The sequence below is a fragment of the Entelurus aequoreus genome, linkage group LG12 (assembly GCF_033978785.1).
Source record: "Entelurus aequoreus isolate RoL-2023_Sb linkage group LG12, RoL_Eaeq_v1.1, whole genome shotgun sequence".
Taxonomy (NCBI): domain Eukaryota; kingdom Metazoa; phylum Chordata; class Actinopteri; order Syngnathiformes; family Syngnathidae; genus Entelurus; species Entelurus aequoreus.
Window position 1 is genome coordinate 8923604 of NC_084742.1, and position 18960 is coordinate 8942563.

The 18960-nt window shown below is 39.2% G+C and overlaps 1 protein-coding gene across 1 annotated transcript in view; it reads left to right on the plus strand.

Moving 5' to 3' along the window:
- Positions 1 to 18960, plus strand: part of cerk (ceramide kinase) — a 92594-nt gene that overhangs the window by 28463 nt on the left and 45171 nt on the right. The window contains exons 3-5 of the mRNA XM_062064591.1: positions 3041 to 3163; positions 17450 to 17575; positions 18176 to 18242. Coding sequence (XP_061920575.1) covers positions 3041 to 3163; positions 17450 to 17575; positions 18176 to 18242 — 316 coding nt within the window. The remainder of the gene's footprint in view (positions 1 to 3040; positions 3164 to 17449; positions 17576 to 18175; positions 18243 to 18960) is intronic.

The window sequence follows — 18960 nt, forward strand, 5'->3', positions numbered from 1 at the left end:
TGACATTTTTGAACAAATCATGAATTACTTTGCACCATGTTTGTACAAATAAAAACTCATGTAAAATACAAAAGTCAACGCTCAAATTTTTAAATAAATCATGTCACACTTTGAACTGGACACCAAATCTGTTATCTGTTTCTTTGTCAGTTAGTGAAGACCAAGTCTTTAAAATATTTTCTTGGATTTTCAAATTCTATTTGAGTTTTGTCTCTCTTAGAATTAAAAACGTCGAGCAAAGCGAGACCAGCTTGCTAGTAAATAAATAAAATTTAAAAAATAGAGGCAGCTCAATGGTAAGTGCTGCTATTTGAGCTATTTTTAGAACAGGCCAGCGGGCTACTCATCTGGTCCTTACGGGCTACCTGGTGCCCGCGGGCACCGCGTTGGTGACCCCTGCCCTAGGGCAACAACATTAATATATGTTTGATGAAACGTGATTATGTGCATGAATGTATGTGTGCATATGTACTTGTATATGTACAGTACGTGTATATCATTGGTCATATTCAAAGTCCTCATGAGTCCAGGGACATATTTCCTGAGTTTATAAACATAATATACATTTATAAAAAAACGAAAGAAGATTTTGTGATGTTGAAAAATATCGATGTAATCACAGAGGGGACACAAGCTACTTATATTTATTTACTCACATTAATAGCCATGCAGGTATTTGTTGCACTTTTAGCTTTCAACATTTGAACTCAATTGAGTATTTACAAAGGTAAAATGGCTCAATCTTTGATTGTTGAGCGGTCAATAAGAAGCAGCGTTGGTTGGATTTCATTTCGGGCGATATTGCATTTTGCCGTTGGGTTGGAGAGGCTGAGGGAACTCCGACACCGCTTAAAACGCTTCTTCCCTGCTCTTAACAGATCTCACCTTCCCAGCAGGCACAAGACATTGATACAACGTTGATTATACGTAGGCGTCCTTCAAAACGGACTTTGAAACAACGTGGTTGTAAAAATGGTTGTATTTTTGAATTGAGACAACGTTGATGTCTAACATTGAATGCACGTTGTTGGTTGGGAAATGACCAAATTTCAATGGTCAAATCAACGCCACAACCTGACATTGAATAAACGATGTCAAAAAGCATGTTGTTTCAACGTTGGATTTGTGTTGTAGAATATTGTTTGGCAAAAGACCAAAATTCCAATGGTCAAATCAACGTCACAACCCAACATTGTTTAAACGTGGTCAAAAAGCATGTTATTCCATTGTTTGAGTTGCTAAACGTCAGGACCTATTTCAACACGTTCTCAACGTTGTTTTAATGTCTTGTATCTTAACTGGGATCTACTCTTCACTTTTAGGGGAAATTGTTAGAAAACGAATCATAATTGTAAGAAGTTTTTTAGAATTTGGCCACTAAATGAGCAACTCTTTGCACTAAGAATCTTTAAGAATACGGACCCAGAACACTAAAGTGTCGGATTGTTATGTTATCCTGATGCTGCAGATAGGCAGAATATAAAAACGATACACATAAACTAGGAGCGCACACAAGAATCGATTTGCATCCGAATCGCAATTTATTTTGTGTTTTAGGATTTTTTTTTAATTTTTTATTTAGTCATCCTGATACTTGATCAATTCATAATTTTCCAAAAAAAAAAAAAAAATTATTATTATGGTGTTATTGTGTATTGTTTTGTTGGACTGATTAATAAAAACAAAATAATTAAAAAAAATACAAATAAAACTATTTATAATTTTTTTTATTTTTTATAAGAATAACTTATTAAAATATATTTTTAGGCCCGTGATTCTCAAACTGTGTTCACCATGTACAAGCCATAATGACCAACATTAAGACACAGTAGTATATTAACAAGTATATTTAATATTTTTGGAAACTGTAACATTACACACAGTTTGAACATTAACACTGAGTTTGAATATAAGGAAATAAAACACTGTACTTTCATCAAGCGATTCCTTTGGCGTACCACTAAATGGAAGCCACAGTTTGAGAATCACTGTTTTAGGCCATCTTCTTGCAATCAGAAAGAGATTTTCTAACCTTTAATTTAAAAAAATAAATAAAAATAATACATTGCAAGTAGGGATGTCCGATAATGGCTTTTTGCCGATATCCGATATGCCGATATTGTCCAACTCTTTAATTACAGATACCGATATCAACCGATACCGATATCAACCGATATATACAGTCGTGGAATTAACACATTATTATGCCTAATTTGGACAACCAGGTATGGTGAAGATAAGGTACTTTTTAAAAAAATGAATAAAATAAAATAAGATAAATAAATTAAAAGAAATGTCTTGAATAAAGAAGAAAGTAAAACAATATAAAAACAGTTACATAGAAACTAGTAATTAATGAAAATTTGTAAAATTAACTGTTAAAGGTTAGTATTATTAGTGGACCAGCAGCACGCACAATCATGTGTGCTTACGGACTGTATCCCTTGCAGACTGTATTGATATATATTGATATATAATGTAGGAACCAGAATATTAATAACAGAAAGAAACAACCCTTTTGTGTGAATGAGTGTAAATGGGGGAGGGAGGTTTTTTGGGTTGGTGCACTAATTGTAAGTGTATCTTGTGTTTTTTATGTGGATTTAATAAAAAAAAAAAAAAACAATAAAAAAACAATACCGATAATTTCCGATATTACATTTTAACGCATTTATATTATCGGACATCTCTAATTGCAAGAATCCTGTTTAATCAAGAATCGATTCTAAATCGAAACCCAAAGATTCACTCCCCTAATAAATACTGAACATTATGACTCATATCCCAGTGGACAAGTTTTTTTTTTTTGTAAAATCTTTTTTTTGAAAAATCTTGCAAAAATAACTATTCTAAAAACAGCAGACTTGACAAGAAGGAAACTAGTAGCGAAGACAATGAAGAGACTCCACCTGCATGAGTCTTTAGAAATGGTGTTGGAGAGTGAGTCATATATGGGGAAAATTAAGAGCGGAAAAGATAACGACCTAATGACACAATTTCTGAAAGTTATCTTGACCGGGTCTCTTTTGTTTCCAAACAGTCTTCTACGTGGGGAGGCTGAAGCAGCATCAGTGGCAATGCGACGAGATGGCCTTCCACTGCTCAGATGAAGACCTCTGCGAGCGATGGATTCAAGCAATTAATGATCAGCTGTCACTGCAGAGTACGTAAGCGTCCATTAATTGGGACTACTAAGGAGTTAAAATGCGCAATCGTGGTGGAAGTGCACTAGTGGGACCGCAGTGATATTGGCTTTTAAAGTGAGTGAGAGACAAAACCATTGGATAGCACTCAGTGGAGTTGGAGGGGTTAGATTCTGCAATCAGTAGTGTGTGCTCTGACGAGAAGGAGACAGTATGCTAGAGAATTACTCACCTAGGAACAAATCATAGTAATACAAAGGTGGGGGGCGATGTGAGGATAATGCTGCATATAAGAGGACCCTTGTATATTATATTTTTTTTCCCTACGTCAGTAAGATAACAGGTAGATTGTAATGAATAAAAAAAACGTATCACTCACATTGATCCAAATTAAATACTACCTTAAAGGCCTACTGAAATGAGATTTTCTTATTTAAACGGGGATAGCAGATCCATTCTATGTGTCATACTTGATCATTTCGCGATATTGCCATATTTTTGCTGAAAGGATTTAGTAGAGAACATCAACGAAGTTCGCAACTTTTGGTCGCTGATTAAAAAAAAGCCTTGCCTGTACCGGAAGTAGCGTGACGTCGCAGGTTGAAGGGCTCCTCACATCTGCACATTGTTTACACCAGCAGCGAGAGCGATTCGGACCGAGAAAGCGACGATTACCCCATTAATTTGAGCGAGGATGAAAGATTTGTGGATGAGGAACGTGAGAGTGAAGGACTAGAGTGCAGTGCAGGGCGTATCTTTTTTCGCTCTTACCGTAACTTAGGTAAAAGGGCTCATTGTATTCCACACTTTCTCCTTTTTCTATTGTGGATCACGGATTTGTATTTTAAACCACCTCGGATACTATATCCTCTTGAAAATGAGAGTCGAGAACGCGAAATGGACATTCACAGTGACTTTTATCTCCACAACAATACATCGGTGAAGCACTTTAGCTACAGAGCTAACGTAATAGCATTGTGCTTAAATGCAGATAGAAACAAAATAAATAAGCCCCTGACTGGAAGGATAGACAGAAGATCAACAATACTACTATCAGGAGACACCGAACCAAACACTGGACCTGTAACTACACGGTTAATGCTGTGCCGCCTGTCGAAGCCTAGCAATGCTGTTGCTAACGACACCATTGAAGCTAATTTAGCTACGGGACCTCATCAGAGTTATGATAAAAACATTAGCGCTCCATCTACGCCAGCCCTCATCTGCTCATCAACACCCGTGCTCACCTGCGTTCCAGCGATCGACGGCGCGACGAAGGACTTCACCCGATCATCGATGCGGTCGGCGGCTAGCGTCGGATAGCGCGTCCGCTATCCAAGTCAAAGTCCTCCTGGTTGTGTTGCTGCAGCCAGCCGCTAATACACCGATCCCACCTACAGCTTTCTTCTTTGCAGTCTCCATTGTTCATTAAACAAATTGCAAAAGATTCACCAACACAGATGTCCACAATACTGTGGAATTTTGCGATGAAAACAGAGCTGTTTGTATTGAGATACAATGGTGTCCGAATACTTCCGTTTCAACCATTGACGTCACGCGCAAACGTCATCATACATAGACGTTTTCAACTGGAAGTTTCGCGGGAAATTTAAAATTGCACTTTATAAGTTAACCCGGCCGTATTGGCATGTGTTGCAATGTTAAGATTTCATCATTGATGTATAAACTATCAGACTGCGTGGTCGGTAGTAGTGGCTTTCAGTAGGCCTTTAAAAGGGGAACTGAATTTTTGGGCGGTATTGTGCCTATTTGACAATCCTTACGTAAGACAAGAACACGTTTCTTTTATAATATTATATATTTAATAATATTAATAACATTGCTAGAATCGGTTTGAATCAAGAATAGTGTTGAATCGAGAGTCGATTCAGAATCGAATAGTCACCCCAGGAATTGGAATCGGCTCGTTCGGTCCCCAAAGATTGACACCCTTAGTAATTAGCATCAAAGCTACGTACAAAATGGCATGTTCCCACTAGGGCGGGGGTCGGCAACCCGCGGCTCTTTAGCGCCGCCCTAGTGGCTCTCTGGAGCTTTTTCAAAAATGTATGAAAAATGGAAAAAGATGAGGGGAAAAACATATATTTTTTGTGTTAATATGGTTTCTGTAGGAGGGCAAACATGACACAAACCTCCCTAATTGTTATAAAGCACACTGTTTCTATTAAACATGCTTCACTGATTCGAGTATTTGGCCAGCGCCCTTTTGTCCTACTAATTTTGGCGGTCCTTGAACTCACCGTAGTTTGTTTACATGTAGAACTTTCTCCGACTTTCTAAGATGTGTTTTATGCCACGTCTTTTTCTGTCTCATTTTGTGCACCAAACTTTTAACGTTGTGTAAGAATACACAAAGGTGAGTTTTGTTGATGTTATTGACTTGTGTGGAGTGCTAATCAGACATACTTGGTCACTGCATGACTGCAAGCTAATCGATGCTAACATGCTATTTAGGCTAGCTATATGTACATATTGCATCATTATGCCTCATTTGTAGGTATATTTGAGCTCATTTAGTTTCCTTTAAGTCCTCTTAATTCAATTTATATCTCATGACACACTATCTGTATGTAATATGGCTTTTAATTTTTTGCGGCTCCAGACAGATTTGTTTTTGTATTTTTGGTCCAATATGGCTCTTTCAACATTTTGGGTTGCCGACCCCTGCCCTAGGGCTTGACAAAAGAATGTTAAGAACGGTCTACATTCCTGCATCAGGGCTATAACCCACTCCCAACACACCAGCGTGGCACTGGCAGCAGTGAGACTAGTCCGCATGACATCCGCACACAGCAGAAATCCATTCTCTCGGGCTCGATACCTTCATTTATACGTCTGTGCCTGAGAGGGCCTGTCTGCAAAGAAGACATCCTCAAAGCGACTTATATGGTATAGGTTTGCCTTCAGTCTCCCCTGAGGGCGCAGACAAAAAAGCACCGCTGAAAGAAATTCATGTTTTCTAAGAGTTATAATGGCCTCGTGCTGCTTTTTTCAAAGTAGAAAACTTTCCTTTTAGCGTCTGTCTATCTTTCAGTATTGTAAAATAAAACCTTGTACGAGCTTAATTGGTTCTGTGACGAAGCGCTTGACACTTGATCGCAAATCAACATCACTTTCTTCGTTCCCGTGGTTGAAAAACAAAGTTATGTTCATCTCTAGCTATAATTTCAAGCTGAGGAGTAAAACTGGATATTTTAGTCCGATCTTCCAGGGATATTTGCTACACCAACTAATGGCGTGGATGTTTTTAACTGAATTCTTTGCTTGCAACCGACAATAGCCGACATAACAATTAGCTACGAACCAGCTCTTAAAAAGAACAGATATGTTTTTCTTTTAATGCTTTCTAAGTCGTAAAATATGGCAAGTACGAGGGGGCTAACAATGCAGCTATTGGGAGTACACCATTACGCCCATAAAGCCCTCTAAAAAACATCCAAAAACCGCAGACAATACTCCATTTATACCTCCTGACCTGAATATTAACCAAGTATTAGCGATATTGTTAGACACAGAGGAACTACTTTTAGCGGCGCCGTGATCAAAGAGAGCTAACTAGCATTCACATGCTAACTTGTTCAGCTATTTTTACAGCGATTCACTTCAGGGTCGTATAACTTGTACTTGATGCATGCTAGCTGTTAGCATGGTAACTTTTGTTTTTTGCCAATTTCGCAGCTGTGCACCTCAGAGTCAGATAACCTGGTACTTGACACTTGTTAGCTGTTAACAAGCTAACTTAAGCATGGTAGTATCCTGAAATGTTTGATGGCGTGTCAGGCTGGTATCTTTAATTATGTTCGTAGTTTATATATCCTGTCTAGCACTTAGCAATACTGCTACATAATGCTTATTGTTTCACCAAAGCTGGATTTGTTTTGCACATAGCTTCTAAAACTTGTTGGTCATCCTCTGTATATTCAGGGTCAAAAATATAAGGTTGTGGATCATCATTTGTCCCAAAGTAGTCTTTTTTTGTCTCTCGTGAAGTCTGACCTGATTAGTAGTGTTGTTGAAGGGAAAAGCAAACGTTGTTATATGTCTGTGAAATTAAAGAGTCATATGCTTAAGATGAGCAAAATACTTAAATATTACATGCTATTATGAATGTTAGTACATTGCATATATCCTTACAGCATGTATATAAAACGATGGACATTTTTAGAGCGCGGAATAAAGCGACTTCCATTGGCTTTATTGTTAGCTGATCTTTGCTAGCGTTTATTTATGATTTAAAATGCATAGATTGAGAAACACCTTGCGGTGCAGCTTGGACACATCTTCGGTAAAGAACCGAGGTTCATTGGGTGTTTCGGGTCTTTGATCTCTATACACCCTCGCCCGGGCGACCCAACCGGGGCTGATCAGGCTCCGGCTTGTGTCCAAGCAGCGTACTACTCCATCCGTCTTCCCTCTTGATCCATAACCACCTTGAGGCTTTCTCAGCAGCCTCGCTGATGTTTCTGGTGGCTCTTCTCTCCGGCAACCCTCTGATTCCAAGAAGTCTGAATGCTCGATGCACAGATTGACCTAGAAAGCCCCTGCAGCCCACTTCTATTGGCTCACGGCGGGCCCTCCAGCCGCTCTCTCGGCATGCCTCGACCAGCTCAAGGGATTTGGCCTTCTTTTGCTCATGGGCCTCCTCCATCCGGTCTTCCCAGGGGACTGACCAAGTTCCAGCAGCACAACATGCTTCGTTGAGTCAGACGTTAAGACAAGGTCTGGCCTCAGTGATGTCCTTGCTATGCGCTCTGGAAACTTCAGCTGTCTGCCAAGATCCACCTGCAGCTGCCAGTCACTGGCTGTGGCTAGCAGTCCGGTTGGGGCCTTACGTCCTGCCTGTGGCTTCTCCCTTGCCTTGACGAAGGAGATGTTGTGCCCGACTGGGACCTGGTGTTTGCTCTGCTGGATTCCAGTGCCAATGGTGTCTTCTACTGCCTTCAGCACCTGGTACTGGCGCCATGCGTACCTCCCCTCTCCCAGGGCTTTAGGGCAGCAGCTCAGGATGTGCTCCAGGGAACCCTGTGCCTTGCATAGTGGACATTCAGGTGTTTCTGCTAGCCCCCAGCTATGAAGATTAGATGGACTTAGGAGGACATCATACACTGACTTCCAAAGTTCTGTCCAGGTGATCTTCCGGGTAGATGCGTGGTCCCAATTTGTCCAGGCTCCTTGCTGGCGCATGGCCACTGTCTTGTTCCTCCTCAACCTCTGCACGGATCTCTCCCTGCACTATCAGCCGTCTCTCTCGACCCTGGGCTTTGCCGTAGCGTGGTCTTGTGTGGCTACCCAGCCCAGCTCGTCCGACTGCCACAGCACCTACTAAGACGTCATGTCTCAGCCTTGCTTCTGTCTGGTCAATGGCCTCCTGTGCCTTCCACTTCCTCCCAGTGCTGACCTTGATGCCAGCAGAGGAGACTCTGGTGTCAGATGAGTCTCTGTAAAGCAACACCTCCCCGGCTCTGGTGACTTTAAACTTTTCACGGTCAATCCGGTGAAGGGGAAGCTGCAGCTTGTTGGTGTGCCCATGCAGGCTCTTCGGCAAGACCAGCCACCTGCGCAGGTGCTGGCTGATGTTGTGTTTGAAGCCCTCCACAATGGTTACTGGGACTTCATAGATCAACACAAATTTTAAAAAAAAAATGTTTTTGAGCTATTTTAGAAAATTAGGAATCAATTTAGAATCGGGATGAATAAGAATCTCAATTCGGATGTGAATCCATTTTTGTGCACCCCTACTAATTACAGTCGTCCATCGCCACATCGCGCTTCAAATGTTAAATGGTAAATGGGTTATACTTATATTGCACTTTTCTACCTTCAAGGCACTCAAAGTGCTTTGACACTATTTCCACATTCACCAATTCACACACACACACATTCACACACTGATGGCGAGAGCTGCCATGCAAGGCGCTAACCACGACCAATCAGGAGCAAGGGTTAAGTGTCTCGCTCAAGGACACAACAGACACGACTAGGGTGGTAGAAGGCAGGGATCGAACCAGGAACCCTCAGGTTCAAGCCGTGTTGCGCTTTCCTCCATCGCAGATCTTTTGTTATTTTTTATTTTGCATACAAATCTTATTTTCTGTCACGTTGTGGCGATCAATGAAAATATTCAACAAGCGCGACTTCCGTTTTTTGTGTTAAAGGTGAACACTGCTAACAACAACAACAACACTGCATTTTATCTTGGTACTGACAATCAACTTGACCATATTTTGGCAAAAACAACTTTTTGATGAACGTCATCTTCAACCCCTGCCTCATCAATAACACATCTCCACATCGCTAAGCCTTTGACACGAGTGATCTCAAAAAGAAGAGAGGGGCGCCACCGAATGTTAACGAGACTGCTAAGCATACATATTACTATTGGAACATCATAAACATGTATTTGAAATAAGAAAGGAGCTGTAAATCTAACATCAGACATCAAAGGGTGAAATTTGCCCTTTACAGTAGGAAGAGGATTCATACCTGACACATGAAACGTGACAAAATAGGGGAGGGGGGAGTATCCAAATTAGCCACCAGGTGGCAGTAGAGTGTTGAATATTTTAAAATCAGTATCAATGTAGAGTGGCGCTTTCCATTATTTTCAGCTGACTGCATTGCAAAATGATTAACACCGCCATCTTCCTCTCATGCAAGATTCACCCAGGAACGGGGCCGTATGAATCCCTTCCCTACTGTATTTATGTTAGAATATTTTACTGGTTTTTAAATGTCTTAGGCCTTCATAAGCCCTCACGGTCCATGAGGTCTTCTGGCATCGGACTCACACCCACGGGGGGGCCAATTTCCAATATTATGCCCCCTATTTTGCTGCAGAGAATGTGACTATTTTTAAAAACAAACTCAAGACCTATCTTTTTAACTAGATAGGCGTTTAACAAATATTCTTATTCATCTCATTATTTTATCTCATATTTATTAGTTTGTATTTAAGTTAAAGTTAAAGTACCAATGATTGTCACACACACACTAGGTGTGGAGAAATTTGTCCTCTGCATTTGACCCATCCCCTTGTTCACCCCCTGGGAGATGAGGGGAGCAGTGGGCAGCAGCGGTACCGCGCCCGGGAATCATTTTTGGTGATTTAACCCCCAATTCCAACCCTTGATGCTGAGTGCCAAGCAGGGAGGTAAAGGGTCCCATTTTTATAGTCTTTGGTATGACTCGGCGGAGGTTTGAACTCACAACCTACCCATCTCAGGGCGGACACTCTAACGTAAATACTAGGTACTACCTACTCAGTGGCCTAGTGCCTAGTGGTTAGAGTCTAACCACTAGGCCACTGAGTAGGTAGTATCTTAGTATTTACCACATCAATTTATTTAATTGTAGCTAGTTTTTAAATACATATTTATGTAGTATTGATACTTTTGACTAACTCGGCTCCCTACACTCTCTTGGGTAGTTTTGGTCCAATAGTTACCCTGCTGCAGGGTTTACTATTGGACCAAACCAGTGCTGGGTTGATTTAACCCAGACAGATGGGTTATATATTGAACCCAAATGCTGGGTCATTTTCACAAAAATGCTGAGTTAATTCTACCAAATAAACGGGTTATATATTCAACCCAAATGTTGGGTAATTTTAACTATAACGCTGGGTAAATTTGAACAAATAAACAGGTCATATATTCAACCCAAATGCTGGGTCATTTTAACTGCAATGCTGGGTTGATTCTACCAAATTATATATTATATATTCAACCCAAATGCTGGTTCATTTTAACTTCAACGCTGAGTTAATTCTACCAAATGATATATTCAACCCAAATGTTGGGTAATTCTAACTAAAATGCTGGGTTAATTTGAACAAATAAACAGGTCATATATTCAACCCAAATGTTGGGTCATTTTAACTGCAATGCTGGGTTGATTCTACCAAATAAACAGGTCATATATTCAACCCAAATGTTGGGTCATTTTAACTGCAATGCTGGGTTGATTCTACCAAATAAACAGGTCATATATTCAACCCAAATGTTGGGTCATTTTAACTGCAATGCTGGATCAATTCTACCAAAAAAAAATGGGTTATTTTCATGTTTTTGTCGGCCAATTGCCTGAATGATTCATGACTCCTACAGGCAGAGGTCAGTATTGCAATTTGTAGTTTTTACGCTTTACGGCATTTGTTTCCATGATGATTTATGTTTCCTACAGGAAGACGTAAAAACTTCCTCTTGAATTTTTCAATCTGTCCGTCTTTTTCTTATGCAGACCAGATTCACCGGTCAGTATATACTTAGTCTACAAACATAGGACAATATTATGAATAATTTTGGTGTTTAACTGCTTACACAATCAGTCACAATTGATTGTAAAGTCCATTTAGCGTAGTCTGCATCAATACATATGGAGTACTATATCATTTCTTGGTTACCGTGATTATGCGAGGGACCTACCCAAGGACTTAGATATCCTCACTCATAGTTTCTATTTTGGATTGTTCTGAAAAGGTATATTTAACATTGCTTCACCTTAAAACGGAGTTTCAAAAATGTTCCAAACAAGCAGGTAAAATATTTGTATCAAAAAGCTGCAATGCACTCTGGGAAAAAGACTCACCCAATGGAAGTCAAGCTCGACCCCTACAAGCGGACGTCGGTATTGACCTTTGTGGTTTTTGTAGCTCTTGGCCGCCTTTCTTGCAGATGTCGTGACGACTTTGCGACCGCTACAGGCAGAAGTTGGGTGCTTGCAAACTACAAGTTGCAATACCGACCTCTGCCTGTAGGAGTCATAAACCATTATGGCCTACGCACTACAGCTGAAATGGCAGTTGTCTTTGAGTTTGAGGTTATTTGGAACATGCGTGCATACAACATGACACATCACAATTTCCAGTTTCTCTATTCAACATGTTCGAAAAGGAGTAGGAAAAAGCAGAGCTTATTTAATCCGACCACTTTTCCTTCACATAGCAGTTGCTAAAACTTTTGTTCACTTCCTGTTCTCAATTTATTTACAATATACTCCATGAGTAATAATACAAATAAATAAATAATTGGTGAAGTAAGATATATTTCATATGGTGAGTTGAGTAAGATTATCTAGAAAATGGATGGATGGATGAATTAAATTCAGAATGTTTATCATGGTTCTTCTTCTTTGTACTTTGTAAACACTTTCAGTTTGAATAGTTTCTTGAAGTGGATCATATTAGTACGTTGTTTGATTTCTTTGCTTAATCCATTCCATAATTTAATTCCACAAGCGTTGTACGTGCGCACAAATATTTTAAACTACATTTTTCTCTAAGATTATATTTCTCCTTTAGAGAACCACAAAACAAAACGGCGCTCGGACACGACATACACCTACTACCGTTTTTTAAAATTCTGTTTAGGCCACGCCCACTTCATTCATTCCGCCCAAAGCACGACGCTGACCGCCTGACACCGTCTCAGGAAGTAGAGAGAAGCCAGGATTGTTACTTTAAATCTTGGGGGATGGGCAACGTCCCAAGGCCAACCCAGCCAGCTGGGTCACAAAAACTACCCAACTCCTCAGAAATAACCCATAGATATGACGAAACACGCTCAACCCAGCATTTGGGTAGAAAAAAAAATAACCCAGCATTTTTTTGTGTGTGTTAGATAGTGTTTTCTCACCTGGTTCCTCCGTGCTCAGCCACATATGTTTTTTTTTCACCTGTGTATGTGTGCCGTGGAGGGAAATGGGGGTTTAGGGGGCGAGGACTGCGAGTTTGAGCCTGGAATTATTTATTTTATTTATTTTTTAAAACGTAAAGCACTTTGTGCTACATTTTATATGTACGTCAAATACTGTACAAGTAAAAATTTGATTGGCGGATTGATTGAAGAACCCGATTGTTGTGGTAGTTTGTGGACGCATACATTACGCTTGGTTTTCAATCAGAGCCCTGGTTTGTTGCCTGAGAAGGGTGCCTGGCCGTAAACAAGCCATTTAGCATTCTCCTTCGCAGCACTTTTGCAGGTTTATCACCAAATGATGCAGTGCCTTGCACTTACTTCGCGCTCCCGCCCAGCACCGCCCACCATTTATTTCCCTCAACAGCGCGTTTTGGGAAAGCGGTCAGTTTGACCGAGCATTCCTTAAAAGGTTTCTCCGTAATGGAAACTTCATCAAGCTGCTGCCAGGTGTACATTTGTTCAAAAAAAACAAAAAAAATGTTTTTAATTGTTACAGTTTTTCCATTTGCTTACACACAATTTTACTAACTGTGTCTTTTTTTCCCAAAAAGGATTTACACACTTTTCCAAACACCACATTAAATTTTCTTAATTCCTAGATTATTTGCAAAATGACACACTTGGGTCAAAACATATGCCCATTCACCAAAATAAAGCAAGCATTTGTAAAAATGCAGTTTTATTTTCATCTCACTCACACAGACTTCAAATGATAAGACACTATGGGAGTGAGTTACCCAGAACAGTGATAAATGCAAAACACATTTTACTATAAGAAATCACATGTTTGGGGCATTTTGCCCGACCCTTTTAGCATATGTGATGAATGATTACTGTAACCTGACAAAATATATTGGCAAATCCACAGCAATCGTCATTGTTTACTTGGAAGTGGGCCTATACGTAAGGACCTAAAGAGAAAGTAAAAATATCCTGTAATCTTTTCAGGAACTGCTCAACAATGATGCCGCAAACTGCAAATATGTATTTTTACCACAGTCAGGTGAAGTAACATATCACAGTTGTCAACAATGACATGCAGCACAAATTGAAATCTAAGACAAATAAAAAGTTGGGATGTCCGATAATATCGGACTGCCGATATTATCGGCCGATAAATGCTTTAAAATGTAATATCGGAATATATCGGTTTCAAAATGATCGGTATCAAACAGTAAAATGTATGACTTTTTAAAACGCCGCTGTGTACACGGACGTAGGGAGAAGTACAGAGCGCCAATGAACCTTAAAGGCACTGCTTTTGCATGCCGGTCCAGTCACATAATATCTACGGCTTTTCACACACACAAGTGAATGCAAAGCATACTTGGTCAACAGCCATACAGGTCACACTGAGGGTGGCCGTGTAAACAACTTTAACACTGTTACAAATATGCGCCACACTGTGAACCCACACCAAACAAGAATGACAAACACATTTCGGGAGAACATCCGCACCGTAACACAACATAAACACAACAGAACAAATACCCAGAATCCCTTGCAGCACGAACTCTTCCGGTACGCTACAATATACACCCTCGCTACCCACTCCCCACCTCCCAACCCTGCCCACCTCAACCTCCTAATGCTCTCTCAGGGAGAGCATGTCCCAAATTCCAAGCTGCTGTTTTGAGGCATGTTAAAAAAAATAACGCGCTTTGTGACTTCAATAATAAATATGGCAGTGCCATGTTGGCGTTTTTTTCCATAACTTGAGTTAAATTATTTTGGAAAACCTTGTTACATTGTTTAATGCATCCAGCGGGGCATCACAACAAAATTAGGCATAATAATGTGTTAATTCCACGACTGTATATATCGGTATCGGTTGATATCGGAATCGGTAATTAAGAGTTAGACAATATCGGAATATCGGCAAAAAAGCCATTATCGGACATCTCTAATAAAAAGGTTTGAAAAAAAATCTGGAGATAAATAAAAATGACAGCATAGAGCAGTGTTTTTCAACCACTGTGCCGCGGCACACTAGTGTGCCGTGGGAGATTATGTAATTTCACCTATTTGGGTTAAAATTATTTTTTTGCAAACCAGTAATTATAGTCTGCAAATTATGTGTTGTTGTTGAGCTCGGCAGAGTAACCGTGTAATACTCTTCCATATCAGTAGGTGGCAGCCGGTAGCTAATTGCTTTGTAGATGTTGCAAACAGCTGGAGGCAGTGTGCAGGTAAAAAGGTGTCTAATGCTTAAACCAAATATAAACAAAAGGTGAGTGCCTCTAAGAAAAGGCATTGAAGCTTAGGGAAGGCTATGCAGAACGAAACTACAACTGAACTGGCTACAAAGTAAACAAAAACAGAATGCTGGACGACAGCAAAGACTTACTGCGGAGCAGAGACGGCGTCCACAATGTACATCCGAACATGACATGACAATCTACAATGTCCCCACGAAAAAGGATAAAAACAACTGAAATATTCTTGATTGCTAAAACAAAGTAGATGCGGGGAAATATCGCTCAAAGGAAGACATGAAACTGCTACAGGAAAATACCAAAAAAAAGAGAAAAAGCCACCAAAATAGGAGCGCAAGACAAGAACTAAAACACTACACACAGGAAAACAGCAAAAAACTCCAAATAAGTCAGGGGGTGATGTGACAGGTGGTGACAGTACACCTACTTTGAGACAAGAGCTATAGTGATGCATGCTTGGTTATGGTTTAAAGTAATATCCAACAATTGCGTCAACGACTTTTTACTGTCAACTGAGTTTCCTTTTTTAATGATTTCTGCTGGTGGTGTGCCTCCGGATTTTTGTCAACGCAAAAATTGTGCCTTGGCTCCAAAAAGGTTGAAAAACACTGGCATAGAGTATAGGCTACATGTGCAGACTTGGGCAACAGCAAGGCTTGAAAAAAAATCTGGAGCTAAAGATGTGTGTATTACAATCCTAGTGTGTGTGAAAAGTGTGAAAATGGGTGTATCACAATTCTAGTGTGTGTGCAAGATGGGAAGGTGTGTGTAAAGCATTGTGTGTGATATTTTGCAAAAACTGTGAAGCAGAGTCCAAGCCTAATATTAGGCAAATCTGCAAAGTGGTTTTGTTTACTGTGTGTAGACTTTGTTAACTGTGTGAAAATGTTAAATTTAAAAACTGCTGCTGTGACAATGTCAGCTCCGTATTTATCTTGTCGACTGTGAATCCGAATGTGCAATAATGTTATGTTACTCACTGTGCCTTGTATATACTGTAGCCCAGGGGTCACCAACGCGGTGCCCGCGGGCACCAGGTAGCCCGTAAGGACCAGATGAGTAGCCCGCTGGCCTGTTCTAAAAATAGCTCAAATAGCAGCACTTACCAGTGAGCTGCCTCTATTTTTTAAATTGTATTTATTTACTAGCAAGCCGGTCTCGCTTTGCCCGACATTTTTAATTCTAAGAGAGACAAAACTCAAATAGAATTTGAAACTCCAAGAAAATATTTGAAAGACTTGGTCTTCACTTGTTTAAATAAATTCATTAATTTTTTTACTTTGCTTCTTATAACTTTCAGAAAGACAAATTTAGAGAAAAAATACAACCTTAAAAATGATTTTAGGATTTTTAAACACATATACCTTTTTACCTTTTAAATTCCTTCCTCTTCTTTCCTGACAATTTAAATCAATGTTCAAGTAAATGTATTTTTTTATTGTAAAGAATAATAAATACATTTTAATTTAATTCTTAATTTTAGCTTCTGTTTTTTCGACGAAGAATATTTGTGAAATATTTCTTCAAACTTATTATGATTAAAATTTTAAAAAAACATTCTGGCAAATCTAGAAAATCTGTAGAATAAAATTTGAATCTTATTTCAAAGTCTTTTGAATTTCTTTTAAAATTTTTGTTCTGGAAAATCTAGAAGAAATAATGATTTGTCTTTGTTAGAAATATAGCTTGGTCCAATTTGTTATATATTCTAACGAAGTGTAGATTGGATTTTAACCTATTTAAAACATGTCATCAAAATTCTAAAATTAATCTTGATCAGGAAAAATTACTAATGATGTTCCATTAATAATTTTTTAAATTTTTTCAAAAAGATTGGAATTAGCTAGTTTTTCTCTTCTTTTTTTTTTCGGTAGAATTTTGAATTTTAAAGAGTCGAAATTGAAGATAAACTATGTTTCAAAATTTAATTGTCATTTGTTTCGTGTTTTCTCCTCTTTTAAACCGTTCATCTAAGTGTAAATATCATTAATTATTAATAATAACAGAGTTAAGGGTAAATTGAGCAAATTGGCTATTTCTGGCAATTTATTTAAGTGTGTATCAAACTGGTAGCCCTTCGCATTAATCAGTACCCAAGAAGTAGCTCTTGGTTTCAAAAAGGTTGGTGACCCCTGCCGTAGCTTATACTTTTTTTCATACCTTATTTTAAACTGCTAAACTGTACATTTATTTTTATTTTAGCTAAGTACCGTGTGACTTGTTGAAGGGTGGACTAGCAAAGTAAGAGTTTCATTGTACGGCAAACTGTTTAACTGTGCATATGACAATAAACAATCTTGAATCTTTAAAATTTAGTGTGTAAGCAATTGGAAAAAAAATTGTTAATGACTATCCCACATTCTTCTTTCTGCAGCCGATCGGCCCAAGAGCCTGCTGGTGTACGTCAATCCCTTCGGGGGGAAGCGGCAGGGGAAGTACATTTATGACCAGAAGGTGGCGCCGCTGTTTTCCCGAGCCTGCATCTCCACGGACGTGATCGGTGGGTTCCCGTCAGAGGTGCACCTCAAATATTTGAATAAAAAATGAGTCTCGGCGGCCGCCGAAATCGCTCCCCAGCACGGCTCGGGCCTGGAGAGGCCTGCAAGAATATGATTTGGCTTCTGGTGCCATTAATCATGGCGGAGCCCTAATGGAGGCGGTGATAGCTGATAAGCTGGGGTATCCAAACACATCTATTATTCAATAAGTGTTTGCAGCAGCTACACAGTCTGCACTGGCGATGGTCCATCACAGTGAATACAGTTTGTGCAGAGTCCCTGCAGCGGCCAGAAACTCTTTTATTTGTGTTGGGATTATAAGAGCAAACAGATTTACGGCAGACATTTTGTGTTCTCCCCCCCCCCCCCCCCTCAGGGCCACGGCTCATTTTTGTGTTTTGATATATACTACCTGAATTGGCTTTTCTTGTTGTTGTTGTCTCTGCACTTAAACTTGGACCTGGACATCAATCTGAACAACAGAGTCCAGTAAACACTTCAAATTGCAGGACCTTGTTTTGGGGGTCGGGTCTTGTCTTTATTGTAAACTTCCCTGATGCTGGCATAATAGCGACTGACTGTTTCATGTGTTGTTGCCGTAGTTACAGAACGGGCCAATCATGCCAGAGACCACTTGAAATCAGAAGCAAATCTGGATACATATGATGGGTGAGTCTTGTTGAGTCGTTGTTGACTCACTGTTCATAATGTCCTAGCTGCCAACCAGTCTTTATAAGAATGTCAACAAATAGTCCCTGTTTTGTCACATAAATGTTATATTATGCCATAGTTTAACACTTGCTTTTAAATTCTGCAAACATTGTTTAGTTTCAGAAGTACTTATGCAAGATATTACCATTTTTTGCCACATAAATGTTATATCATGCCATAGTTTAACATCTGCTTTTTAATTCTGCAAACATTTTTAGTTTGTATAGTATTTATGTATGCAAGATATTAACTTTTTTCCACATATTCGTTATATTTTGCCATATATCATTTGTTTTTTAATTCTGCCAACATTTTGTGTAGTTTCTCGAGTATTTATTCATGCAAGATAATACCATTTTTGCCACATAAATGTTATATTATGCCATAGTTTAACATTTGCTTTTAAATTCTGCAAACATTGTTTAGTTTCAGAAGTACTTATGCAAGATATTACCATTTTTTGCCACATAAATGTTATATCATGCCATAGTTTAACATCTGCTTTTTAATTCTGCAAACATTTTTAGTTTGTATAGTATTTATGTATGCAAGATATTAACTTTTTTCCACATATTTGTTATATTTTGCCATATATCATTTGTTTTTTAATTCTGCCAACATTTTGTGTAGTTTCTTGAGTATTTATTCATGCGAGATAATAAAATTTTTGCCACAT